The sequence below is a fragment of the Chlamydotis macqueenii genome, chromosome 13 (assembly GCF_036417535.1).
Source record: "Chlamydotis macqueenii isolate bChlMac1 chromosome 13, bChlMac1.mat, whole genome shotgun sequence".
Classification (NCBI taxonomy): Eukaryota; Metazoa; Chordata; class Aves; order Otidiformes; family Otididae; genus Chlamydotis; species Chlamydotis macqueenii.
The window spans coordinates 15693557-15720613 of NC_141568.1; the positions used below are offsets into that span (position 1 = coordinate 15693557).

Below are 27057 nucleotides of genomic sequence, written 5' to 3' on the forward strand. Positions count from 1 at the left end.
GCAGTTAAAAAAATAATTTTAATGTTTTAACGTTTAAGGTACACCATCTGTTTATTCCACAGCAGGATCCCACAGCCTGAGTTCACACAAAGGGTGGGAGCAGGCACGGCACATGGCCCTGCTCAGCAGGTAAGCGCGGGAGGAAGGGATCAGCGCCGACGTGGGGCAGGGGGTAACTCCAGTGGGCTCATCCCTGGCCACACATTTGCCCAAAACCAAAGCTCAGGCTGAAGCCTGCTTAGGAGAGGCACAGACTGCATGCTCAGGGTGTGCACACAAGCGCACGGCAGCATCCCCGGGATGGGAGCGCCCAGCAGGCACAGCCCCAAACAGACGGATCGATCCGGTACATTCTCCAGTTGAACCTCCACAGGGAGAAAAGGCACAAACCTTTTGCCTCCGTGAATCCCACCACCCTTCCAAAACCCCTTTTCCCCTAGAAATTGCTGCCTCCCTGGCTCAGGAGCCTCGTCACTCAAGCACACCAGCAGCAAATTTCAAATTATTCATCTGCTCCCCCCGTAGAGCCTGGAGAAAACAGCCAAAAGGAGTTGCACAGAGCAAGCGTCTGTGTGTTTTCTCAGTAAAGAAAACACAGGCTTTCCAAAACGGCCTCAGATGCTGCCATCCACGGAAACGCCGCATGGATCCCAAACTCAGGAGACAGATGCCCTTCCCAGTCACCAGGACTTGTCACTGACAAGGCAGGGACAGGCAAGTTAAAGTGCAGTATATCACCCGCTCGGAGCGGCACGGAGACACCTTAACAGCAGCGTCAGGAGAACTGCCGGAAGGAAGTGACTCATCCTCGTGACCCCGGGCACGCTTTCACACCAGCCGCAGATCCTGACCAGCGAGTAGGAAGCTGTTGAGGAAGCAATCCTGAAAATGTAGATTCTTTTGCTTTACAAGGCAAGCTAAGCCATGTAAACAGCCATTCAAAACAAGGACCCTGCTGCTTCCAGAAGTAACTCTGAGCACAGTCCCAGGGACTATTTTCTCTTTGAGCGCAATCTACAGCTCGCTGTTAGAACTCACTGCTGCTTGCAAATTATTTCTGCTTTAACTGTGCAAAGATGAGTGTTTTGCTCACTTTGAGCCCCTGGAAAGACACTGCATAGCTGGAGTGAATTTGGCCCTGTCAGGTGAGAGCTTTCCAAAGGAGCTTTCTAATACCTCTTCATCCCAACCGAGACTAGCCAACATCCACACACCCTTCTGCAGGAGAGAGCAATTTTTCCGGTCTGGCATCCATCGCCAGCAATGGAGACAGGAAGTTTGGTCCAATCAGTCTGAAAGCAACCTGGGAAGTGTAGGAATACTGGAAGCACTTGTAAACGTCACTGTAGCGCAGCGCCAGGACATCCTGCTTTGGCTCCCCAGGCATCTTCTCCAGACTGCTCTGGAGCAGAGCTGATTCAACACGGCTTGGGAATTAAATATCACATCCAGTTCACGGCCGCCGTGCTGTCAGGACTGCTCAGAAGGTGCTCTCCAGCAGGCAGTGGCACCCACAGCCCGTGGGACACACCTCCTGGGTGCGAAACCACTCCATCATATGGCTGGTGTGGCCCCCGTGTCCGCAGGTCAGGCAGAAATTGGAGGAGCCTCGCACCGCCACGTGACAGATGGCGCACTGGAAGGTGAAGCCCTTGCAGATGGCACACTGGGTGCCACGCACCTCGCTGCGGCAGTGGCTGCAGAACACGCCGAACTCTGTTGGGAGGGAAGAAGTGGAAAGCAAGGCGATCAGTGCTGGCAGAATGGTGGACAAAGCAGCCCTGCATACAGTCCCCTGTTTGACAGGAGTCCCCCAAACCCGCTGCCTCAAGGGAGCCTAGGAGGGATCCTGCTTCAGGGCGGGAGAACAGGATGTTTTACAGGTCTCCATTTGGTCTCCACACAGGAGCAAAGACGCAGGCAATCGGTGTGCTGGGGCACAGACTGGCCCCCAGATTTCCCTGGCGGCTAACCAGCTGTCGACTGGGGACGTGTCTCAGATTTCTAGCTCGGGACATGCTGGCACGTGCTGCGGAGATGAAGGCTTCCCGCTGGTCTCATCTGCCTCACATCACTACGAAGTGTAGCTAAGAGCAAACCAGAACAGCCTTTGTTTCTCATTACTGAGAGAGCACAGAGCGCTCCCAACGCGTGCAGTATCAGCATTGTGACTATTAGCCATGCAGGGCCAATGGCAGTGGTCAAAGTCACCAATTTTCACTCCAGTTACTTGCCAGGAGGAGTCCCTGGTGACAAGGTGAGACTGCAACAAGAGCTAAGCAAGCAACCTCTGCTTCTCTGGCATCTCTCACCTGCTTCTCTTCTCCCAGAGGCCTAAGCAAAAGACATTCTGGCAGCTGTCCTTCAGTGGCAGTTCTGGGCAGCTACACTGCTGAAAATATTCTGGGAGAAAAGTCCTATTTGCCTATTTCTTGGCTAGCTCACCCAGTTAGAGATCTTGTAATTTTATACATGCACTATAAGGATGGGGAATAAAGAGTAGCCATCAGCATAAACAGCTGAACACTGCTAGGGTATAGCAGTATGTGAGTTTCCAGCTTTGCTGGAGAGACGTTACAGTCTACACAGCCCTTGAACCAACATCTGCAAGCTTCATCTCCACCTGAAGCTGCAAAGCAGCCAAAACCATCTGCTGGCAGAGCTAACCTCTGGACGGACCGACGGACACTTCTCATCCCGCCTGCTGACCACACGTTCCCAAGCCCCCGAGGCAGAGCCGTGACTCCGCCCGGGCAGCCAGAGCAGACCAAAGCAGGAACTCACCAATTCCTTTGTGGGGATCAGGAGGACAAGAGACAAACTTCAGAACCTCAGCCCGCTTCTCTCGCAGGCCCCAGCGATAAAGGATTTCTCCATAGCACTTCTTAAAGTCATCAAATTGCTGAGTGTTGGCAGGATCCAGGAGCCTAGAGGAACAAACAGGGTTGTCATCCACCTGACCAACTCTCCGAAACTCTGCTTGCAATCCTTGTCCCAGTGATGGCTATGCAACCAGCTCACATTGCTTGAAGAGCAGCAGATTACGTCCCACGCGATGCCGAAATATCGCTGAACGCTAACTGATCCGGCCTTCACTTGTTCTGCTCTCAAGGGTGTGACAAATGGGTGGAGTACCAGCTGGGGCCTCCACCACTGCCACTTATAGATGCATCATAGGCAATCCCAGCAGAGCTGATCCGCAGTACGCGGCTTCTCCAAACGACTCTGAACGGAAAGGTCTAGGAGCAGGCGTGCTGCTTCACAGCACGAACACAGACCTGGCTATAGAGTTCCAGCTGACCCGAGCACAGAGTCACACAACCCTGAATACTCCCCAGGCACACTATAACCCACCTTTTGTTTTTCTCATGTTGGTCTTTTTCACGCTCCCGGTGATCAGGATACATTACGTTTCCGTAGCGGAATTCATCTGGAGAAGACTCGCACCAGGGAGTGGAGGCCTGCTCTGCGTCTTTGTTTGCTGCAAGAATGAAAAGGCTGTGAGCGTACCTCAGAAAGCGCAGTGCTCACAAGCACAGCCTCCTCAAAAACGCGGTGGGGAAGGAGACACAGAAGACCACACACGCACAGACCCTGGTTTTCTCTCTCAGACCTGCTCATATCACCTTCTGCATTCCTACAAACACTGCTCTGCTTTAGAGAACTCAGTGCCAATCTCTGCTTGCCAAGTGCTTCTACTGGACTTCTGGTGACAGGATGAGAATGGGGATCATCAGGCAGAGAAATCTAATAGGGAGGAATCCCTTCTGCCTTCCACTTTAGACAAAAAGTATCCAGGCAATCAATCCCACGGAGTTTGCCTGGGAATATTATCCTTGGCAGCCCAGGCTCCTCTTTCCTAGACAGGGAGGACGCTCATCACCAGGGCTGCTGTTACGTAAAGGGGCCTCTGTATGTAAGGTATTGCCCTGGAGGCAGGGAGAAGAGTGCTAATAACCACTACAAGACAACATCAGCTCCGCTAACCCCCATTTCTCCACTCTTCCCCGTGTCACAGATGCCCTGATATCGCACTGAAAAGTTACAGCTTTGGTGCTAAGAGGGCTGATGCTGCCCCAGGCCATGTGCTTCACCTGGAATCAGCCGACAGCTCCAACTCTGACACTGGAGCCCAAGAGTGACTTGTCTTTGAACAGAAAATGGCCTTATGCCAGCGGGTATTCATGCCACCAGGAACCCAGCCTTCACAACTGCTGCTGTTCTTTCAGTGCTTGCTCTTCCCCCAGAACCCTGTGGAATTAGCTCGCTGACAACACTGCGAGGTCACTCTTGATAATCACTGAACAATGGTGGTGAATGGGAGAGGTGTTTGAGGACTAGAGAAAAGCAAACGTCTTCAAAAAGGACAAGAAGGAGCCAGGGAATGGCAGGCCAGTCAGCCTCACCTAGATCCCCGGGAAGGTGATGGAGCAGCTAATCCTGGGAACCATCTCCAGGCACAGGGAGGACAAGGAAATTACCAGTAGTCGGCATGGATAGCAGCCTCAAACTGTGCAAAGTGCTAGGGCTGTGGAAAGCTTACGGCACCAGGCAGCATCGAGGCAGTCACCCTGACAGCTTGCTATAGCCATGCTGGAAACAAAATGGTACAAACTGGTCTCTCTCTTTACTTGCCTCCAACTGGAAAAGGCAGCAGTGGAAGCTCTTGGCTTTGGCTTAACCTGCGATCCAGGGGCCTAGCTTGCTATGTCTAGGCTGTCCAGTTGGACAACACACTACAGAAGTCAGAAGGGGCAAGGCTGCTGGAGCATTGACATGGTCACTGCAAGCCCTGCTCACTTCCAGCCAGAGTCACATCATGTTGGCCAAACCCTGGAAAGCTGCTCTGGCAGAGCGCATCTGCAATCACAGCTAGTACTAACTCCCTTCTTTCCCCACTGCAGGAACGACCTAAAACGTTGCCCAGAAGGCAGGCAGATCCCTCTATTTGCTACCCAGGTCTCAGTACCTATGTTCCAGCCTCCGGTGCCAAGTCCAGGATCTGACATGCTGGAACAGGAGCCAGAGGAGGTAAAGCTCGGCTGTTGAGGGGGAAAGGAGAGGAAATCATGTCATCTATACGAGAGATGTTCAAACACATCCAAGACAAACGGGAAAGAAATGGCGGTCATACGTATCGGCTGTGGGAGGTCAGGTTGGAGGCACGCTGAGGAAAGGGGCCGTAGGAGTTTGGGCACCCCTGTAGCCTGGATTGGGCTTCAAACACACTGCACAGCATGGCCAGGGTCTGCACATCATGGAGCTGCGAGTAATGAGCCAGCCTGGGAAAGGAAAAGGACAGACAGTATGAGACTGGGCAGAATTCAGTGGCAAAAGCATCAAGGCTCCAGGGCAACTAATTTCAAGCCTGTTGCATAAATCGATTTGGGTCACATTACTGCCCACAGGAGGCACGTGCGCTCTGCAGGACTGGGTTGTCTTTTCCATCACACCTTTGAGGAGCCAAGTCCTTCTTCTGAAAACACCCGTGGCCTAACAGGTGGGAAAGATGGGAGCTCTGGGAATCCAGCAGTACTTGTGGTCTGATTACCCCAAGCTTGTGCAGCTTCAGGAATAACGTCCACAGAACTGATTTTAACCAGATGCAAAGCTGGAGCCATTAGACTCACCTCCAGCCACAATGTCTTTTTGACAAAACCCTCTACATGCAAGCGTCCTGCATCTAGATCACAAGGCAAAACTCCATCACAGGTTTTCTGGATGGCTATGAAGTCCCTGGATTCCTCTGAAGACTCGGAGCGAATAAGAATTACCTGTCCTCCCTTTCCACTGCTGCCGCACAGCAGGGAAGAGCAAGGTCAAGCAAGTGTGCAAAGTACACCACACAAATCCTGTGCCTCCACATAGGGTAGGTCAACACGTAATATTCATTATGGCCCCTCCTGAACAGATTGACTGGCAGGAGGACACTTGCAGCTAACACTTGGCTTTGAGACCAGTGGAATGATTTTCCAGTAATGCTACCTGGCAACAGTGAAACTGAAGGTGAACAAATCAGCTGCAGCCACACACACACTTAGGAGGTGAGGAGCAGAAATCCAGAACATCCAAGTCAGGCATCACGGGTGTACTGGAAAGCAGAGCTCCAAGTGGACCTGGACTATTGCTCAGTGTTAGCCAAAGAAGATCTGGCTGCTGGATGGGAGGCCAGATGCTGCCTCCTGCATGTCATAAACACACTTGCAGCTTCCCTTCTTGATGCACCTCAGGCTTGAGATGAAAACATACACAAGCTGTGGCTCTACTCCAAGTCTGAAATGATGCCTTACAACGTGCAGAGTTATGGAGGGTTCTGCTTCAGCAACCATTCCCCAACCCCTCCCCAGCATTCAGACACCTACAAAGACTCCAGTAATTGACGTCCAAATGGATGTTGTGCCCAAGGTATCTCCAAATCTGGGTCAGACTTCGGTCCAAGACAGAGATCAGTGGCTACCATGGCCAGTGACCAAACCTGGCAGACAGGAAGGAAGAGCATCAAAGCTACAATTAGAAAGAACCACACTCCCAGGGCATAGGTGTGCACAAATTCACTCACAGACAGATAATAATGGAGCTTGCAGCAGTTTCGGCCTCCATGTCACAAATTATATATAGAATAACACAAAACCGAAGCTTTCCCTGTCCCACTTGCTTTGAGTTTGGGTTAAACTTTGAAGAATAGTCTATAGTCTAACAGACCTGTCACGGTAGCTTAACAGACCTATTAGTGCATTTTATATTCACAAACCTCAAAAGGGTTTACATTTGATACAGTTCTTGGGTTTGGAGATGACTGGTGGCAGAAAGTTTACTGGTGAACCACTATTTGCATAAAAAAGTATCTTTTGCATAGCTGTGAGTGTTACCGACCACCTCTGTTCCAGCACAGCCCCAGTACAGTTTGCTATTTCTACTCCAGCAGTTTAACTATTTCACATGAAATTTCTCCTTCATTTAGTAACCTTTACTCTGAAAGTGGTTCCATCTTTTCAGTCTTTATACCGCTGATCTAGGACTGTTTTCTTCTGCTGTGCCTTTTAAAATGGGGCAATTAGAAAAATGTCAGGGAAAAGCAAAGCTCCTAGTTTGGCATGAAAAAAAGAGTAAGAAAGGAAAAGGAGCACGGTGCTGGAAAGATAGCAGAAATCAGAGAGTTGATAACACGGAAAAGCAAAGAAAAAACAAGTGCTCCAAGTACAAAGAACAGCCAGGAACAGTAGTCCCACAGTTGTTCACTGTGAAACCAGAGAGAAAGAAACAGGAGAGAAACTGAAACAAGGACAGAGTTGAGTACAAGAGAGCACAGAAAGGAAATGGGAAAGATGCCACTTCCTACACTGGTACAGAGCACACCGTACACGTAACTTGCAACTCAAGCCTCCATGTCTGCTAGGAACCAGGCAAGCTGCAATACAGGCTAGAGTTACACGGAACAGGGAAAAACAAACAAGAAGCAGAGGTATCTCAGAGAAATCTTGCTGAAGTTATTCCACCCAAGTGCTGGTGCAACATGGGCAATCCAGACAGCAAGATGAAGCACAAAGGGGAATCAAACCTACCTTCTCTCTCCCGGTCTAGCAGAACCCACCAAGAATCAAGACAACAGCTTGAGATTGCTTCTGCTTAGATCAGGTAAGGCTGTGGGTGTTCCCTGCCCAGGTCCAAAAGAGCCAAACGCTCAGGAGAGGTGCACAGGCTCCTCTGGCAGTGCCAGCCCTCTCCCACCTCTTTCAGGCACTCCTGAGTCCTGTCTAGTGTTCTGCCTGTTGTGATGGACTCATCACATGGAAAAGGATGGGCCATGATAGCCATTTTTCTCCCATTACTAGCTGAAAGTAAGGGGCCAGCTCCATTCTGGGGCAGAGTCTCTTGGGGAGAAGCTAGCTGCAGATAGCACCCACTGCCAGCACAGATGGATGCCAAACAATGGGAATGATTACATAAGTAAAAAAAAAAACAAAACCAAAAAAACCCACACTGATCAAAATGCTGACAGCAGCTAGGCAACTCTGTGCACAATTACTCCATCTGCTGACTCAAAAGCAGGCTGCATTCCTCGTTTTGCCTGCAGGAATTCCCTGAAAAATGTGCTTCGCTCAGTTTGGCAAAGGGCATAACACAATCTGCTCGCAGCTTTGGGAAGGAATCTCTAGATGCCAAGAGTCAATGAGGCAGAGACCACCTCTGTGGCTGTTCCACGGGCCTCGGTTCACCAACCAGAGATTCCCTGGAACAACTGCTGAGCCCAGGTGGCTCCTGGGGTAGGAAGGTGACAGCAGAAGCCGTTGGAGGGTAGCACAGCATGCTGGGGAAGAGGTCTGATTCAACGTCATACCTGTACAAGATCCCTCCGTCCCACAGTCAAGGCTGAGGCAGCATTCTTCTGGCAAGTCTCCTGGATATTGTTCACATTCAGTCTAAAAAGAAAAGAGATAGCTCAGCTCTGGTTGGCATATTACCTAAAAAGGCGGGGAGGGATGGGGGAAAAAGTGGTACTGGCAGCAGTGAGAAGCCCAGAAGTTCTAGATCAATATGAGCCTGTCAGCACAGCCAAGATCTCATCCTTTCCTCCTCTGTTATTCAGAGATCACTGCCATCCTTCCGGCAACCCCCACTATTCACCTTCCCTAACACACCACACATCAAGGAGATATCAGACCGAACTTGTGCCAGGATATCACCAAGCCAAGACTCATTCTTGTTGCTAGAAGCTGCTACCATCAGTTACACGATCCCCGTTCAGCCTGTTGGTCTGCTCTGACTGACCTGAAGGGAGACAGCACTACGCTGCGGAGAAGCGGGCTGGTCTTCAGCCTGTTCTCCAGTAGGATAACGCACCCACCAGGGAGTCTCCGAGAGGCTGGCAAGGTGGGCTGAGGAAACCCAAGCGGGCTTTCCTGCTTATCACCAGAAATCTTCCTGAGACACTTGACGCTTCCACTGCTTAAGACCTTACAGCAGACGGGAAAGGGTCAGGCTGTTTACACATATGAGATCCAGGGAAGAAAGTTTCAACAGGTCTTTAAAAAAATATTCTTTTTAATAATATAGAAGAGAAGGAAGATTATTTTTTTTTTCTCTCTTCCTCTCCCCTCCTCCCCTTTAAGAAGGGAAGCCTGCTTCTTCCCTGAATGTTCATTGACTGGAAATTCTGTGACAGACGAGACAGAGAGAGCTAAGAGAGAAAAAACTCAGGAACAGAAATTTTGTAACTATCTGAATTAGATTGTTTGGAAAAAGAAGCCCCTTGTTATTAGGAAAAAAACAAAACAAAACAAAAACCAAACCACAGAACTTTTCCATCCCTTCCATTAAAGCAGAAGAACTTGCTGTACAGACACTGGTATGCACAACCAAGTTTCCAAGTGAATGGGGCATTACAAATACTTCTGAAATTAAAAAGCCTTATGAGCTATTAACAGTTTTATAGTATGAAAATGTGCATTTACTGGGATTTTTAAGCCTATGCATTAAGTATGGAGCTTAACAGGGGATTTGAAAAAGAATTTGTACTGATAATTTCTCTCTTTAGCTGATGACAATCTGAACCTGTAAGATTTGCAGTGGCGACGCTGGAGCACTGGTTCAAACTCTGCATACAATGCAATCACAAACTTCTTCCACCACACTGTTCAGATTTATAAGGAGACAAGTCCCCTCTCACAGGCAGAGAGATACCATAAAAAAGCAGCAAGGCAAGAACAGAGGAAGAAGGTACAGAAACATCCCAAGATCAGTGCTGACTGATGTCAGGATTAAAGCAGAGCAGACAGCTGCTTTCATTTGGGAAAGCATGCCAGCCTGTACTCACATGTAGAGCTCTCCCAGCAGCTTGTGCACGGGCAGCAAGCAGGAAATATCTTGGATAATAACTTTCCCAGCGGCTTTGATGGGTCGGTTGTTGGCATCTGTCCCCTCTCGTTTGCTCTTCCACCTCCTTGATTTCTGCAGAACAAACAGCAACGAGTTACTGGGGAGGAGGACAGCAGGCTTCCTGGGCCAGGGAACAAAGCACTAGGGTCAGGAATAATGCAAGCAGCACCCAAACCTGCCTTTCAGAAGGCTCTGTGTTACCCTGGAAAACATCCATGACATGCCCAGGAGAGCAAGCATCTCCATCTGTAGGAAGTGAAAAGCAGGTCAAGGCAGCGAGCTCAAGGTCAAACTCACTCAAAAAGTATTTTGTGAGTTCCCCTGTGAAAGCCAATAAGAGAACAAATCAGCATCGGGATGCCAATCAAACCTGGGCAGGTTTGGCAGGAGGACAGCTCAATTATTATTCTCATTAGAGGCCTGGTCTGGGAACCCTCTGCACACAGACCACCGCTGACTTCAGCCAGCATCAGCATGGAGACATGTGAAAGACAGCTTCTGCTTGCCCTTAGCTTCAGGGCAAGCCAGCAGCTCCAGACTGTCTCTTTGGGTCTCTCAGTGTTTGAGTATGCCTCTGTTTAGCGCCGGGACAGGACTCCCACCTCCTGCTTTATCAACGGCTTCAACCAACCAACTGGGCAGGCGATAAAGCAGGGCCCAAGTTTTCCTAGCAAGGCTCCTCAGCTACCATGCTCACAGCTACTTACAGCTGGCTCAGCACATACGGTGGAGGGGAGAAGAAAGGAGAGGAATCAACACAAGGGAACAAAACCAAGAAGCCAAGATTCCCAAATACTCCCTGTAACAAACAGAGGCCATCTTAACGCCAAGCTGCATAAAGCTCCCTTGGCTGTATGAAACACTGCAGAGTATTTGGCTGGTATCCTGGCCTCTTCAGCTCCTCACTCTAGAAAGAGGAGGACGAGGAACGAGAGGATGTGCAGCAGCACGACAGGCAGAAGGCACTGGAGCTCTACCGAGGGAAGCACTGGCCGCTACGCAGGGTTCCCAAGTGCAGGGCAGGATGTTTTGCAATGCTGCTCCCCTGTGGCATGTTCCCTCACTGACTCACAGAGTGGAAAGTCCTACACAGAAGCGTCTCCCGGTCATACTGAGTCTCCTGAGGCACTTGTGGGGCTTCCTTCACCCCCATCTGAAGCAGAACCACCCCTTTGCAGGGGCAAGCAAAGCAGCCCTGTGCTGCTGGCTCCGCAGGACAGGTAGAGCTCTCACAGGTCACACATCAGTGCTCCTAAAGAGCAGGCTGGGCTACAGGAACAGCAGGGCTTGGACCTGCAAGCAGGGTCACCTCTACTGTGGATGCCATGCCAGCTCTGGGACAGCTGGGTGCCAAACTGCCTTTGATCATGATCGTGCAGTCCTGTGAGAATCTGTGCAGGCTTATCTTAGACAAAAAAATGCCCTTAAAAAACCCCAGAGAACCTTAAGAAATTAATTCCTCCTTCACTGCCTGCCTAGCTCAAGCTTAGACCAATGTGCTGAGGAGGTCTTGCCATGCTGACCATACTGCTGGCACATGCCACAAGAAGCAAAAAGGATGTGCTCCTGGAGCCGCTCTGGACACTGAGTGAGCAAGGCTCAGAGGCTCAAGCACAGGCTTGGCAGTAAGTGAAGGAAGTGTTTCAGACTTGAAGGAGGTGAAGGTGGATTTTTTTCAAGAATGCCCACATGACAGAGCATCCCCACAGCTCCCTGATCTTCCATTGCTCCCCAGAGTAAAGAGGAGCAGAGCGTGCATGCTGCCCAGTATTCAGAGGTGCCAAATGCTGGTGGAAACAGGGCTGTCCCCATGCAGTGCTTTGGAAAAGCTGGCTGACTAGGGCCTAATTCTGTTCTCTGCCATGTCCCCTCATCTTCACTCTGAAGCTGAGAAATACTATGCAGTGGAAGGTGGCTAGAACATGGTGGGGTGGGAGATGAAACTCTCTTCAGTCCTTCAGCTCCTAATCAAGGTGCTGTCTGGATCAGCTCTGGCTCTTGCGGTCGGGCAGGCTATACCTCTTTTGATAACACCTAAAAACGTAGCTATGCTTCCTGCGTTGAAGAATATTGGCTGCACTACAACAAGGTTCCCAAATAACAGTGGCTCCTGTACCTCATTCCTTGTCAGGGCAGCCAAATGCTGTCTCCTAGGTGCAGCGAGCACCTGCTCATGCTGCCACAAACAAGACTTGAGCAGACTGGGAGCCCCAGCACAACAACATGCCATCAGGGCAAGAGCTCAGGTGCTGTCCTGAAAGGGTTATCAGGCTTCTCACAACAACAGCTGTAATTTGTGCTGTGTCTGAGCATGCATTTGAACCCAGGCTTGCGGATGCAGAATCACATTCTGCAGGTCTATCGCCAAGGGCTTCCAGACCTGGGCAGGTAATTTAGAGAGCAGCTTGCCACCCCCTGACCATCCAAAAGCCAGCTGCCCCCAGGACTCGCAGCCGATGCAGAGTTCCCTCTGACCGAGGGAGGTTCACCGCCCCGCCACCAGGAACAGATTCAACCTTCTCCTGCCCTCTGCAAGAGCGGACTGAAGAAGCATCCAACAGGCATTTCAAAGACTGGAAACATGGACAACACATACCACTTTCCACAAGTAATTCAGTTACTTTTTTTTTTTTTGAGGAGAATGACAACAAACGAGGATGAGAATGGAAAAGAGATCCCATGAATGGTTTCCACAGCTTGCTGTTAGCATATCACCAGACAAATGAAGACACTAAATGTATCAGAACCCCCGAAAACTTGGACTCACAACAAAATCGTCCTGTTTTCTTCCTCTTAGCACTGTCTATTTAGTGGGAAAAACAGAAGCCCTAATTCTTTACTGGTGCAGCTCCTGGACTACAGTCAGCTGATGGTCATATGCCCTGCTAGTACTACACTTCCATGACCACTACTTCCTGCCCCTCAAGCTGTGAAAGAAGAAAATCATAAAGCCACATGCAGAGTCACTATTAAAAATGCCTGGTTTTTTGCAATTCAAGTTTACCTCAGCCACAGCAACAAAGCATTAGAAAAAAAACTACAATCAGAAGTATGGGAACCACCACAGATGAGGTAAAGCTCATCACCACCGACAGCAGCAGCTCTGCTTTGAACCAAATAATTGCTGGCATTAATGACAGGACTAGCTTTCTACCAGGCAGTGTTTGAGCACTTTTAAGAGGGATTACCAGAGGCAAGGAGAGCTCTTGCTTGAGTCTGTCTGGACAAGGTCCACCACAAGGTTCCTATCTCCCTTCTGCTTCACCTCTTCTCCCAGGAGAAGCTCCCACTATGGTGTTATCAAAAGGTGTCACCAAGGCAAATGGGCATTAGGGTAGAACAGAAAACACATCTCTTCCTCGGGGCTGGAGCACAGGTCACGGAGGGGAGCAGGGAACATAACAGCTGGAGCTGAAGCAGAAATCAACATGCCTACAGCAAGCTAACTACTGACAGCTGAAGGTCAAAGACACAGGTCTTCTGCACTGTCCCCCCGACATTTCTAGTTCTTTCTGCAGTCTAGAATCCATGCCAAGCAGAACTGCATCTACCCAGCTGCTCCTGAGAGTTTAAGGAGAGGGAGAAAAAGAAAATCGCTACAGTGATAGCAAATTAAGACTCATCAGTTCCTTGGAGCACCAGAAGGGAAGAAACAAGAGCATTTATGACAATCATGGGGTTGGAGGTGACAGCGGGGAACAGCACTGAATAATGACTAAAAAAGCCAGCCTGCACCTGCACTACTATACATACCCAAGGCTATAATTTGCTGCAATCTGAGGTGATAACGATGGCAGTAAATGGGTTACATGTAGAAACAGATAGCCCAAGAATAAGCCACCAACTGCTTCGTAGCAACCACCATCATCACTGCATACTCAGCAGAAGTAGTTACAAAATGCTGCATGCCTGCTCGCAAAGGATGCTGAACAGTTGGGTGTGTGTGTCTTCGGATCCTGCTGAGGCACGCAGCGCTGCAAGTAGCACCGTGAAATGTAAAGTGCCTGTTTCGCATAAACATATGCAAAATTTCAGGGTTTGTGGTATAAACTAGTGTTAGTAGGGCAAAGGGAAAGGTTGTGGACAGAAGGGAACAGACTTGATGCAGAAGACTAAGCTGCAGCAAGGCATTTACAAAATAAAGAGTTAAACTTGCTCAAAGTCAGGTTCAAGTTGCCGCTAATATATTTTTTTTTCAAATAAAATTTGAAAATTGCTGTCTCCCTGTAGAAAGCTATGCTTCTTTATTCTGAAAAACTGCCTACAGATTAACTCCCCCACGCAGGTCATGCAGCACTGCCTGGATTTTCTCTTCAAAATAACTTACTATTTCCAGCAGCTTGCACAAAGGGGCTAAAAAAATCTCAGGCACATTTGAATGAAGTGTCCCCCAGCAGGAATATTTTTTACAGCTTCCATCAATTAGTAGCCAGCACCTGCCCTGAAGCACAGGCCTTTCTGACATGGATGCCAGTCATTACCTAGAAAGAAGGAGGAATCATTCCTGCTTCCAGACATGCTAAGTTCTTGCTTTCCTGAGCACCATGAGCAACGCTAAGCTCTTCTTCCAGAAGGAAGGGACTTGCTCTGCACAACTAATCCACGCTTCTCTTTGTGCATACCTGCGTCTTCGCCTTGGGCACTGCTGCCCTCTTTAGAGCATGTGATTAGCCTCTTCCAAAGGTTATCCACAAACACAACCAGTCCTTCAAGGACTTTGACTGAACCACGTATCATTTTTAAGTATACATTACACAAAATTATAACTTTATCACATCACTACTCGCTCTTCCTTCCAAGCCAGTGGTAAGGGAATTACACTGTGGCTCTTTGTGCATCACAATTTACCACACCAAAAACTGGCAAGTTCCTTGCTTGGTTTCCTTTCTTTCAGTCTGTTCCTGATCCAAGACAGAACTTTATTTCTTGCCTCCGCTGCTCATGTTTCTTTATTAGCTCTCTGCAAAAACCCTTGATGGAGTCAAGTAAATTACTTCTGGTTTCTTTCACCTATTATTTGCTAGTACAGTCTTAAAGCCATTGTAACTAGGAAGGCTTGATCCTATTATAGCATGTTAAATTAGGTGTTACAGGATTCTATTTTATTCTCTGCTGTCTTACGAAGAGATAGCATGAAGGACAGCAGCTGTGAAAAAAGTTGCTCACACAGACATTACGAAAAAACAGACCTAAAGAGATCATCCTTAAATTGAAATGGAGTTTTATAGGCTTTGCCTATGCTTGGCAGATGAGCGATGAGATAATAATTGCCCAAATTTACAGCACAGCTTGAGCAATGCTGATATCATCAAGATGTTCAAATGAATGATGTTTAAGCTTGAGGGACATGTGGGCCTGCCTAATGGAAAACAACTGTCAAAGCAGTCTTGGAAGGGCAGGTGCCAGGAGGAGGGACTACCGGCTGGGGTGGCTGGAAGTGCAACCACTCGACCTGAATGCAAGGTGGTGTGATTCTAACAGCTGGGAGAAGATCACAAATTAAGGAGAAATTCTATATGTTTCTCCAGGAAATAAGACTTCATGGTGCATTGCACTGAGAACAGGCAGCTCACTTTCATGAGATGACTGATAGTTGTCAGCAACTCACTCAGCTTGTTTCTTTCACAGCTCTTTAGTGATCCTCCTGCTCCAGCAAGGCTTCATCTTTCTCAGAAATGAGGTGCTCTAATGTCAGCCTCATCAGTTGGTTGATGATGCATAATAATCATTCAGCTCCTCTGCAGTGCACTCTGTTTCTTGGAGGCTGATCTTTTCTTACCCATTTAAACTACCCCTTGGCATCCTTTCCTGACTGCAAGGCCAGGTTTTGTAGGTCAGTATTTGAACCCTGCAATCTAGCGTCTGCTCCTGTCCGCTTACACGTGCATTCACTCTTACTGAAGCCCTAAGCCCTGTGTGGAGTGCAAGTCTCCCACCTCTGTGCAGGTTACTCAAAGGCAGGCAGGTGGCATTTTATTCTTGGGCCCTTGGGCAGAAGACAGGGTTATATCAAGGACAGCATTAGCACAGCGCACAGTACCGGGAAGTCGTTAATTGCTTGTATGGACCAACGTCGCCGGGCAGAGCGAGGAGACATCTGTATGTGAAAACGTTATACCCAGGAAAAGGGAAGAAAGACACCAAAAAAATTAAAGACAAAGGTAAATAAACTGAAAAGTGCCCTGAACCAGCAGAGTAAAAGATACCATTCCCAATGGTTCTGTTACACAAAGAACAGTTGCAAACCATGACCCCCCCCTTTCACCCACACACAATTGCACTACACAACATTACCTATGGTCCCAGCAAAGCGAGGGCTGCTGTGTCTGTGCCCCACACCAGCCTCTGCAGAAGACTTCAGCAACCACAAGTCTGAATAAAGTCCTTCTCACAGAATTGTATTACTGCAAGAAGCACTGAACTGCTTCATGCAACCTTGTTCACACCATGAACTGACAGCAGAGGAGAGGACAACACCCTGGTGCCCTGCATGCCAGGCTCCAACTCCAACCAGTTTTACTCCTCTTGGCTGAAGAGGAAGGCAGCTAAGTGCAAGCTGCATCATTTTTAACACAGCTGTCCAGCACCATGGCACTGAAATCTGCAGGAAGCTGAACAAACAGTCCTGCATACTCAGATATCCCTTTAACGTCCAGCATCCTCCCGGACTTCATTCACTGGAACCTGCTGTAACCGTTCACTTTCATTTTAAACAATAAAAGCCATATGTCAGGATATTAGAAGGGATGTAGAGACCCTGCTACTTGGCAGGGCCATGTGGAAATTGTCATTATGGGTTGAGGAACTAATTCAGGTTGAGTGAGCAATCAGATTCACTGATTTACTACGCAGAACAGCTTCAAAGTAGCTTTCATTACAAACTTGCAGACATTTCATTAAGTACTCAACACAGTATTACAGCACCAATAAATGAAATCTCTCAAAGCACATTACTGCGCACTCACTTGAAAAAAAGAAAATTCTGTTAATAGTTCTGTAAGAGTTAACACAACAACATGGGGAAGAACATGGTTATCTGCATCATGTGCAATATATTTTACATTTGTTTTCAGCTGACAATAGGCAGCCAGGACCATCAGCCATGCCTTCAACCTCTGCCTCCCCTTGCATCTCACTGCTGGGAGAACCCTGCAGACGGGGAGCTGAGGGGTGAGGCTGGCTGCAGGGCTCCACAGAAAGAGCGAGGGGAAGACTGCAGCCTTGTGCTACATGTTCCTCCACCAGGTCTCACAAGAGAAGGAGAACAGGATTAGTAGAAGGAAATTTGGTATAGCAGAGAAGAAGTAAAACTAAGCTCAGTTCCCCTACAAAGTCCTGCTCTCCTCTAGGCAGCCACTGCTGCCAACCTACACTCCCATGTGCTGAGTTTCAGAGGTCTGCAACCAGATGGGCACCAGGCAAAGCCTGAGGGATGTCCTGAGAAGCAGCAGTTTCCAAGCCCTGCCAAATTCCCTGATGGGAAACATGAGGCCACCGCAGTCACCACCACTGCATACGGCTGTCCCTCAGGCAAGGCTGAGCTGTACCCAGGTCTCCACTGGCATGACCCTCTAACCTGGGGGAGAAAACCACAGTCATGCACCTTCTTTGAGAGAAATCCAGGTTTGAAACACTGACAGCATTGCCACAGTCTGGATACAACTTCTCCTTTCTGCTGACTACTATTCTTTAGCGGGGTCTTTTTGAGGAGTGAAAAAGGAGGAAGAAAGGAGAAGTGTGCACACGTGAATAAAAAGTGAGAAATATAAGTGTATACATACACACACACACTCTTAAATGAGCAGAGAAAGGCTCAGTGCCAGATTTAGTTTCATTTTGGTTTAGTAAGATCTCTGTTGGGTTCAGCAGCCCCTGTGCCTTTATGGGAACATGACTATTTCCTGTCTAGCAATGGGCAAATTCCATTTGTTTGCTAATGGTAGTGATGCCAGTCGTGGCTAAATACCTGGTTATCACTGACTAATTCAGTTTTGGGGCTGAAGTTATATAACAACAGAATTTAACACACAAAATTTCTTTTTTTAATTTAATGTAAATACAAAATCCAAGCTTCAGAGCAGGGAGCTAACTAGACTCAGAGTCTAGGCTTTTTAAAATCCTCACAATGAAATGACAAAAATATGTAGCATTGATCTAACAGAGGCCATGACATCAACTCCTGAAGAATCAGGAAATCTTTGCTGAAGAGAGACATAGGTTTTGGTTTTTTTTTAAAAAAAAAAACAAAACTATTTCATCTGCAAGAACATTTGTGCTAGCTCCCTGCTAGGGCCCTTACACTTCTTCCAACTCAGCATGCGAGGAGACAGCTTGGCAGAGGAAGGGGAACACAGGAATTTTCTCTGGCTTTCAGCAGACATGGCTACACACATGCTTTGTTCTCTTGATTCCCCCCCCCTCCCCCTGACAAAAATCTTGTCGCCATCAACACGAGGGCTGGGGAGACAGGTCACATGAAATTGCACCAAGCTGCTTCCACATATTATTTTTAGCCTTGTCTGTCATCTTAGAGAGCTGCGTGTCAGAGACTCTTTAAATAAACTCTCCTGTAAAGACTAGAACAGGCTGTAATTCTTGTACCAGGCAGCACCATTTTCTCTTCCCATCAAAAAGAAGTTTGTGTGGGGAAAAAAAAAAAAAGCACCCCACAACAGAATAGGGACTCCAAGAGTCTTCTGGGGTCTGTATGGAGGCAAAGCTTGCAATGGGGATAGGGGCTCACCCCAAGGCTGGTAGGTGTAATGACTCTCATCACATAAGCAGGACACAGCCCCAGAGGAGTCAGCTGTCATGTCCAGGACCACTGGAAAATTAAGACCTCTTTCAGTGCCCAGGAAGGATGAGAGCTCAAGGCTCTGACTCTCCCTCTGCTCCCAGGACAGGAGTCCACAAGCTCCACTGCAGCAGAGTGCAGACAGCTCTCTGCTTTCCTTGGTGTACCTGGAAGCTCTCCATTGCTGCAGCGGTTGTGTGCCTTCAAAAGGGACAGCAGGCAAACTACTCAAATACCCTGAATTCTCAGGCTCTCGGTGGAAAGTTACCCCATTTTTGCGAGCTGCTTCATCGCCTGCTGAAGCACAGAGAGTTTGTTTCCGAGCAAGCTGCACAGCTTTTTACTCCCCACAGCATCTGCTTCAGGCACACTGGGCCCTCAGTTGCTTCAGAACTACCCTACGGTCACCCTACAGCTACCAACCGCTCTTCCTCACCCACTATATCCCAGAAGGAAACAATCCCACTTCTCCCCTAATGCCTTTCTTATAAACAGCAACGACAGCAAGACCTATACCTAAACCAGAAGCATGTGGATTGGAAGATCTTTGGAGAATCACGTAGGAATGATTTTTGTTTACAACAGTCCAAAGGGGCACATATCCCTGAAAAAGACATCTGTAATAGAAATAACCCATAATCCAGGAGAGGCTGTCAGTAAGCCGCAGAGATTCACAACCCTTTGCAGTTACATACATCAGGGAAAAGCAGAGTTGCGTATATGTACTTATCTGGAGACTACAGCTTCTTAAGTGTGAGATTTTAACCCCGTGTTAACATCAAAGGTAATGCAACGAAGGAAGCTGTGCTGGTCAGTGTAGAGAGATATCAAAACAAGCAGGTCAAATCCTAGAGAAGGTCAATAAAGAAGTTGCTAATAGGAGATAAATCCATGTAACATTTTTAGAGATCTGCCTGTAAAAGGATGCCTTCCTGAGAGAAACATGAAGCTTCTGTTACCAGCAATGCTCACAGCTATACGAAAAGAATACAGATCACAAAAGCTGAAGCGTTAGGAAAGGCTTTTTGGTCTGGTACTTACCCTCTCTTTGTAGTAGAAGGAGCTAATGGAGACCTGCTCCTTCTCACTGCGCGTCGGACTCCCACTGTACAAACGTAGATTGCCTGGCGTCTCTGTGCGGATCTTCATTGGAGTAATGAGGCCGCTATGGTAGGCTGATAAAGCTGACAGGGACCTGGAAACAAGAGAATACATTTTCAGGAGCTTACACCCACTGTAGTGCCCTCGAGGCTCACATCGACATCTCCATTAACCCAAGCTGCTGGCAATATTTCAGGTGTGCTGAAAGGAGTCTCTGCTGAGGGCCGGTGATACAAGGGACCAGCCTCTCTGTGTCGAGGGCACAGCTAACACTAGAGGTCACACCTTGCTGAGGGTCAGTAGCTCCAGTGTAGGATATGACATTCTCCTGCCTACGCAGGGTACTCACCTGGGCGTTGGCTCCGTCGGGGACACCGCACGGTGCATGGTCATGGGTCTCGTGAAATACACCAGGTACCCTGAAGAGACAGGACATGGCATAAAGATCATGCAAGAAGCAGCAGACTACCCAGGAATGGTTTACATAGAGAAACTTGTCATTTAAGGTAAAGTCAGGGAGCTGGATGCTTATCCACTACCTTGAGGGCTTTTAAACTACAAGCAGACAACCTCATTTTTTCAACCCAAATCTACTCCCTGCAATCTCATTAAAGAGCATGTTTTGCTGAGATGACTGTCTCAAAAGCACCAACTCGAGTGGCTGGACGATATTAGAGAAAAGACAGTAAAAGAAAATGAGCAATTGCATACTCATGTTTTAACTCTTCACCAGAACTTTTCAGGCACTTTGATACTCCAGAGGCAAGTGAGGTGACGTTTAGCTATGCAGAGAAATCACCACAGCTTGTACGACTCTTCTCTTCAGAAGGATAAACCAAGTCATCTGAAGCCAACTCCAAAGCAATCTCTCATGAGCCTTACCCTGTTTGTTACAACATCTCAAGTGTTCTCAGCCACCCACTCTTGCAAGAGTTTCAGGGCTTCGCAGGTTTCACTGAGCCTATTCAACGCAATACTCCTCTGTTTTACTTTTGCTGGGAATTTGGTGAGGCCTGTATGAAAAGCAGCTTTCAGAACATGCTCAAACTGGGATGCGGTCAGGCCTGGAGGAGGCATGCTTGTATCTGAAATAGCTCAGTGAAACTTAACAGCTCTTACTCAGACCTTAGTCTGTTTTATTTCAAGTATGATCTTTGCATTGTACACTCTCCTGGAAACCTGGACATGATCGTACCCTCTCTCCCATTTAGGAGAAGTTTCCCGATCACCTTGGGAAAGCTATTTTGGACAACAGAAAGGGTGCAGAATGAGAAAAAAAGTGGTCAGTAACAAGAATTTGGCTTCAGCAAGGGGCAAGTTCAACCCTAAATCACAGTAATTTTGTAAAGACAGAGCCAGAATATGTCCATCAGTTTGATGCCGGTAGGAGGGAACTAGGCAAGGAAAATATCTATTCCCAGTCTTCTGTAAAAAGTCTGTCAATGCCTCTGTCATGCCACAAGCCAAAGGCCACCTCTTCAACTAGTCCTGGATTTCCAAATCCTAAAATCCCACATGCAACACCAACTGCAAACAGTGGCTAACTAGTCTCGTTATCTATAAACCTATCACTACTTTAATTTCATTTCTTACTCATTGCGTGGCACTGCCCAAAGCCTGGTCTTGTTCAGAGGCAAGTGTTCCCCAAGACATTAAGAGGACCATTCCTCAGGTAGCTGTTGTAACGTATCAGCGATGGGGCTAACCTGCACCACAGAACCTGGCTCCAGAGGTCCGTGGAAATGGGATGTTAGAGTCCTGGTAGGAGCCATAGGCATTGGAGACCCGGGCGAACGTGGGCAAGGGGGGCGTTACGGAGTTTGACAAAGCGTAGGGATTGCTGGACGTGCTGTCCTCTTGGTTCTGAAACAGAAGTTACCCAAGGTCACACTCCTGCCGCCACAGGAAGCCCAGCTGGAGCACTGGGCATCGCAGCGCCAAGCAGCCTCACGGAAGGTGCTCGTCCTTTGAGCCAAAGCAGATCAGGCACAGAGCATGGTTACTGCTCTGGCTGCAAAGGCACTTGCAAGCACGTTCACCTTTGAGGAAAAGGCTTCTCTGGCTCCTTGTCCAGAGATTTCTCCCCCACCACAGCCTTGTTGAAATACAGAGTTTAACTTGGGTGAAACAGTGGGAAACTATACAGAAAATCTGCTCTTCAGACTCTGGATATCACTCTCAACCCAGGGAGCTGAGCTAAACCTGATACTTCAAATGATGCAAGTGAGGCAACGTCTCCTTAAACAGGAATATCAGACAACTGTTGGGGGTCAAATGCAGGTTGGGAGTCTTGAGGTGAGGAAGGCAGGTGGTGTGAAATTCTCGGGGACCTCAGGCCTATCCATAGGAATTTTGGCAGGAATCTGCATTTATTTGGATAAAGACTACTACAGCTTTGGTTTAAAGGAATTCTTTAAAGGCAGCCGTGCCTGGCTTGAGTCATCAGATTTCCATACAACGGAGAAAGTTCCCACTCTTACAACATTACTGCTGAAACCAAACAGAATTAAGCCTTCTCACGTGAAAAAAAACCCTTTACTTGTGATGAATAAACAAAACTTCTTGGAAAAGAAACCTGAGGAGACACTCAAATCTTTTCCTGAATGCTAAAAACACCCACTCCAGTACACTTCACCCACACACAGACCTAATACTGACACTGGGATGCTGAGTAGGTATCACAGATCTCTCAGCTAAGGGTAGAGTGTGATTTGGATTTATTTGCAGTATCATCCCTACAAAACCTCAGCACAAGGCTTCAGAGAAAACAGACTTTCACTTTTTTTTTTTAAGGGAAGAAAACAAAGACCCTAGAATAGCACTAGCAGGATCTTTGACTAGAACTTTCAGACAAGAATGATTCAACCAGCTCCTTGAGGCCTCTTATTCTCTCTCACAGATGATAACCATGCCCTGGCACTGAGTATCTCACTGAGTATCTCACTGAGATACCCTGAGAACTGGGAATCTACCAGGCACCACTGAGATGCTCCAATCCCCAGTCATTCCTGCCAACCTGAAAATCAGTGAGCATGCAGAGTTCCCCAAAGCAGCAAACCTTCAGGGCCTGATTTTTGGAAACAAAACGCATCTAATCATCCACTCAGTTTTCTTCATCATTAACTAGAAGCGCTTACACAAATGTAATGGCCAGTCACAGGGGTCTACTTACACATCTAATGAGGCCAGACTCTAACTGCAGAGTCAGAAGTGTGGGATGTGGGAGAAGACAACAAACTAGGGCAGAAAGCCCACACAGTTCTCCATACCACAACAGACTCCAGCCAGGAGACCAGCTGACGCAGGCAGGGCTCCAGGCAGCTCTGGTTCCGCTTCACTTTCTGCAGAGAAGTGTCTTTCAGTATCTGGAATACATACAAAACGCAGCTTGAATCATGGTTACATCCACACCTTTCCCACATTCTTTTTTGTCCGCAGAGTGGCTAAGATGCCAGGATCCAGAGAGGCCAAAGACATCACATAACATCCACTGGAGCGACACTGGCCCACTGGTGTGTTGTCTGCTTTGAGGAACAACTGAGCTTTTATCAGAGCACCGAGGGTTCACCTAGATTCAGCACACTGAGCCAGGATCTGAGCTTCTATACTACTGTAGCCCACACGTTCCATACCGGTTTGTGGCAAATGGCATCAATTTTTTTCCAGGAAGGAACCCAAACTGATCCATCTACTTGCTGCTGGGGAAGGGATTTCATCGGCAATAGGATTTCCTACACCAGATGATCAAACACCTGGTCTGGAATCAGCAGGACCCGTGTAAGAAGTCCCCTCATTTTTAAAGCAGTTTGTGGAGGAGAGCAGGAAGCAACACCCCAGCTCAAAAATATTATCTTTCTGCAGCTGGATGCTTAGCTGGTCATTTTGTCTGTTATGAGGTTTAGGGGCAACTGCATGAGGAGCAGGATATTAGGGATCCTCAGGCAATACACATCACACAAGAATACAGCAGCAGTGAAGAACACATATTTAAAAAGCACCAGCAGAGAAATGCAAACACTGGGCTCCAAGGCCAACAAAAACCTCACCCTAGGAGCTCCACAATGCATCAGTTCAAACATGGCATGTTTCCAGCAAGGTCAGATATTTTATTGTGTCACTAATCTAGACATGAAGTGTCCAGCATTTGTATATTTATAAAGACAGCATACGCTCCTCACACACCTTCAGCAGCTTTGCCTTCATGGAGGCAGTGATCGAGGTTGGGTTGATGAACTGGAAGGACGGTGCAGCGTTATTGGGATACTGGACAGGGAACATCACCAGCATCCTGACTCGGTGGTTGCCGCAGTGCACTGACACCGTACAGCTACGACTCACCGCATCCATCTGTGTGAGGAAAAGCAATTGCTCTGTAGTTAGATCTCCAAGGACCTTCAAACTTACAGTGGCTTAAATTCATGCCTAGGAGCCGATTCCTCTGCACACCCATAAAATGAAGTCATGCTGTTCTCAAGGACAGCAAACACAGTGACAGCAAAAAAACCCAAGCAGATGTGAACAGACTCAGCTTGCACCAGCAGACTGCCAGTCCAGCATCCCAGCATCTGGACACCACAGTGAGCCCAGGCTGCCCCAAGAATCAGGCTCTGCTCCCAACAGCCACCGCATCCCAGCCCACTTCACCCGGCTGTGGAGAGCTCCAGGCCCAGTGCAGCAGAAATAGGCATCATCTAAGATCATTCAGCACTGTCTCAGAAAAACTGTATCAGGATCAGGCCATGAGCTATGAAACCACAGCGGTGGGAAAAGGAGATAAGCAGCTCCCTCAAGCCTCCCATTCCAGTACAACGCCACGCCTCCTGCCAGCTTCCATGCACAGAGGAGGGTTTGGCGTGCAAGGGAGATCTCAAAACGGAGGGAGTGCAGGACAGAGAGGAACCAGCAGACCAGGTTCAGAAACATTTGAAATGAGATCAGCTGCATGTAGTGGAACAAGTCACTTTCCACTCTGCAGTCTAGGCAGAGAGGAAAACACTGTCCAGCCTTCTTGGGACCAGCACCAGGGTACTCACTCTGCTGAAATACTTCCATCACTCCCAGTGTCTGGGATTATCCTCTTTCCTACTTCCCCTGGTCAAGAGGCTCTCTACGGCTCAAAATGTTTTGTTTACAGACAGCAGCCATTGCAGCAAAGAAAGTTCTGATGAGCCAGTCTGCCCACATCCCCTCCTAACAAGCCAACAAAAGGAAACTCTTTACCTCCACATTGACATTTCGGATCTGCACGTTGATCAGTGAAAACTCTTGCTGCAGTGTTTGAGGCAGCCCCAGTTGGTCAGTTTTCTTTCCCAGCAGGGGGTCATTCAGGAAATCTTCTTTTAAGGCTGACAGGAAAGACAGAGAACAGGTTGAAACAAGCTGTAATAGACAGACTTTGGGCACACAATGCCAGGAGGCAGCCAAGACAGCAGGCTTTCCTCTGCTCTTCTGACACATGGAGGTATGAGTTTTACCTGGCAAAGACCTGCAAGCTGAGGGTCTCAGCTGTTGTGCAGAGGCAGGCTTCTGAGCCTTGCTCTTCAAAAAAAGCAAACCCGTCTGCACACAGGTTTCCCAGGAAGGTTGCAGAAGCTGCCTGTGCTCTGTGCAGCCCCAAATGGTCTGTCTCCACTCATTTGAGACTCTTTCTCCTCCCTATACAGTACCACCAGAGTCACAAACAGCTGAACTGGAGCCTCTTGGTTCAGGGGGAAAGAACTCCTGCCAAAGCAGTCTTCAGGAGGAGCTCTGGTCTTTGAGACTCACATCCCACGGCTCTCTGCTTTCACAGAATGCTTCCAAAGCATAATAAGGCTTTGGGAGAGAGAAGAGGGTACTTCTGGCCCTACAAGAGTCTCAATTCATTTGTAGCAGCTGTTTGCATTTAATACTGCAAAGCACTCCAGCGCTTTAACAGCCTTTAAAGACTTATCTAAATGCTGGGTCTAGCTGTTCAGTTCCACCAGCAACAGTTTTCAGGACAATAAGCCAGAATACATTTAAATAGCCAGCTGCAGGACACAAGGAATTATGGTTAAGATGGCAAACTTGACTGAGTTTCAGAAGAATTAGTCTCTGCCTGTGGCTGTGCCTGGCTTTTGCCTCAACTCTTGCGATGTACCCCCATTATGGCAGGGGCAGCTTCCTCTGAAGGGGGTTTTGCTGTGGCACCACTTCCTAAGAAGAATCAAATGCACTTTTTTATGATGGTTCCAAGGACACATGGGAAGTCCCGGTTATTCAGCTGTCATTATCACCCTTGCAATATCATATTCGACAGACAACTACTAGCAAAAAAAAAAAAAAAAAATTACAAGAAATGAAAAAAAGTTGCTGAATTTGGATAGGCAGGACACTCAGTTATTCATTCCAGTTTGCAGTTTTATTATAGTGCTTCGATATACTTCACAAAAGGAAGCCAAAAACGGGATTAAAGGAAGATCAGTGGCTCTCAGGGAAGATAATTATTTCTAGCTCAAGACACCACACAGCTTACTGAAAAGCCATCTCTGAGGCTCCCAATATGGGTAGTACCCTCCTTTTGTCTTCTCCTCCCATTCCCTTCCAATTAGTTTCTAATCCCCAAAAGCCCACATATTTGTGTAGATTCCTAAAGATCCTTTATAGGCAGCAGCCAGTGAGGAGAGCTGTATGCTGAAGACACAGCTAGCAGGCTTTCCGATTTATCTGCAAAATGCTGCCCTCTTCAAAGATCCCCCAAAGTGCTTTATAACATGGGGACTTTGTCTGCAGCTGAAATGCAGCCACCTCGAGGGTGAAACATCAACAGTCCACAATAGCTTTCAGGCAAAAAGGAATTGAAATTCCTACCTAGGGACTTGCTTGTGCATTGATCCTGCAGTCACAGTATTTGCAGCAAAATCTACCCTGCTACTGAAAAGCCATTTTCATTCCCTTTGACCACAACGGAAACGTTAACAGTCTGAACCAAGGCCAGACCCACGCAGAAACCACACAGGACATATGAACATGACCTCATCAGGGACAGTGAAAGAGTTAACTCTCTCCTATGGAAAAACAGAGGTCAGGCAGCCAGGATGAGAACACTCAATGCTCCAGCTGCAGCAAGAGAGGCTGGAAAGTACTGCTGATGGTGAGCACAGGCAACTGGTGCTCTTTCAATCATATTATAAAACCCTCACGTAGACAGCAGTGCTGACAACTTCTAGAAACTTGTTCTGCTGCTACACAGGACAGGTGGCAGACAGGAACTTCACAAGGATTTGCTGGGCAGGAAACTTCCACCTAGGAAGAGAGGCCTTCCC

At 48.0% G+C, this 27057-nt stretch overlaps 1 protein-coding gene across 2 annotated transcripts in view; it reads right to left on the reverse strand.

The window, feature by feature from the left end:
* WDR59 (WD repeat domain 59) overlaps positions 1-27057 on the reverse strand; it is a 50376-nt gene continuing 23319 nt past the window's right edge. Inside the window, exons 13-27 of one of the 2 annotated variants that reach the window (XM_086758215.1) lie at positions 24992-25116; positions 23954-24118; positions 23041-23136; positions 21478-21634; positions 20121-20190; positions 19712-19865; positions 15917-15973; positions 9815-9948; positions 8339-8420; positions 6363-6475; positions 5135-5282; positions 4970-5042; positions 3355-3481; positions 2785-2927; positions 1-1716 (exon numbers count right to left, since the gene is read on the reverse strand). In XM_086758215.1, coding sequence (XP_086614341.1) covers positions 1481-1716; positions 2785-2927; positions 3355-3481; positions 4970-5042; positions 5135-5282; positions 6363-6475; positions 8339-8420; positions 9815-9948; positions 15917-15973; positions 19712-19865; positions 20121-20190; positions 21478-21634; positions 23041-23136; positions 23954-24118; positions 24992-25116 — 1880 coding nt within the window. In that variant the 3' untranslated portion in view covers positions 1-1480. The remainder of the gene's footprint in view (positions 1717-2784; positions 2928-3354; positions 3482-4969; positions 5043-5134; positions 5283-6362; positions 6476-8338; positions 8421-9814; positions 9949-15916; positions 15974-19711; positions 19866-20120; positions 20191-21477; positions 21635-23040; positions 23137-23953; positions 24119-24991; positions 25117-27057) is intronic. The other variant, XM_086758216.1, reaches the window with a different exon arrangement.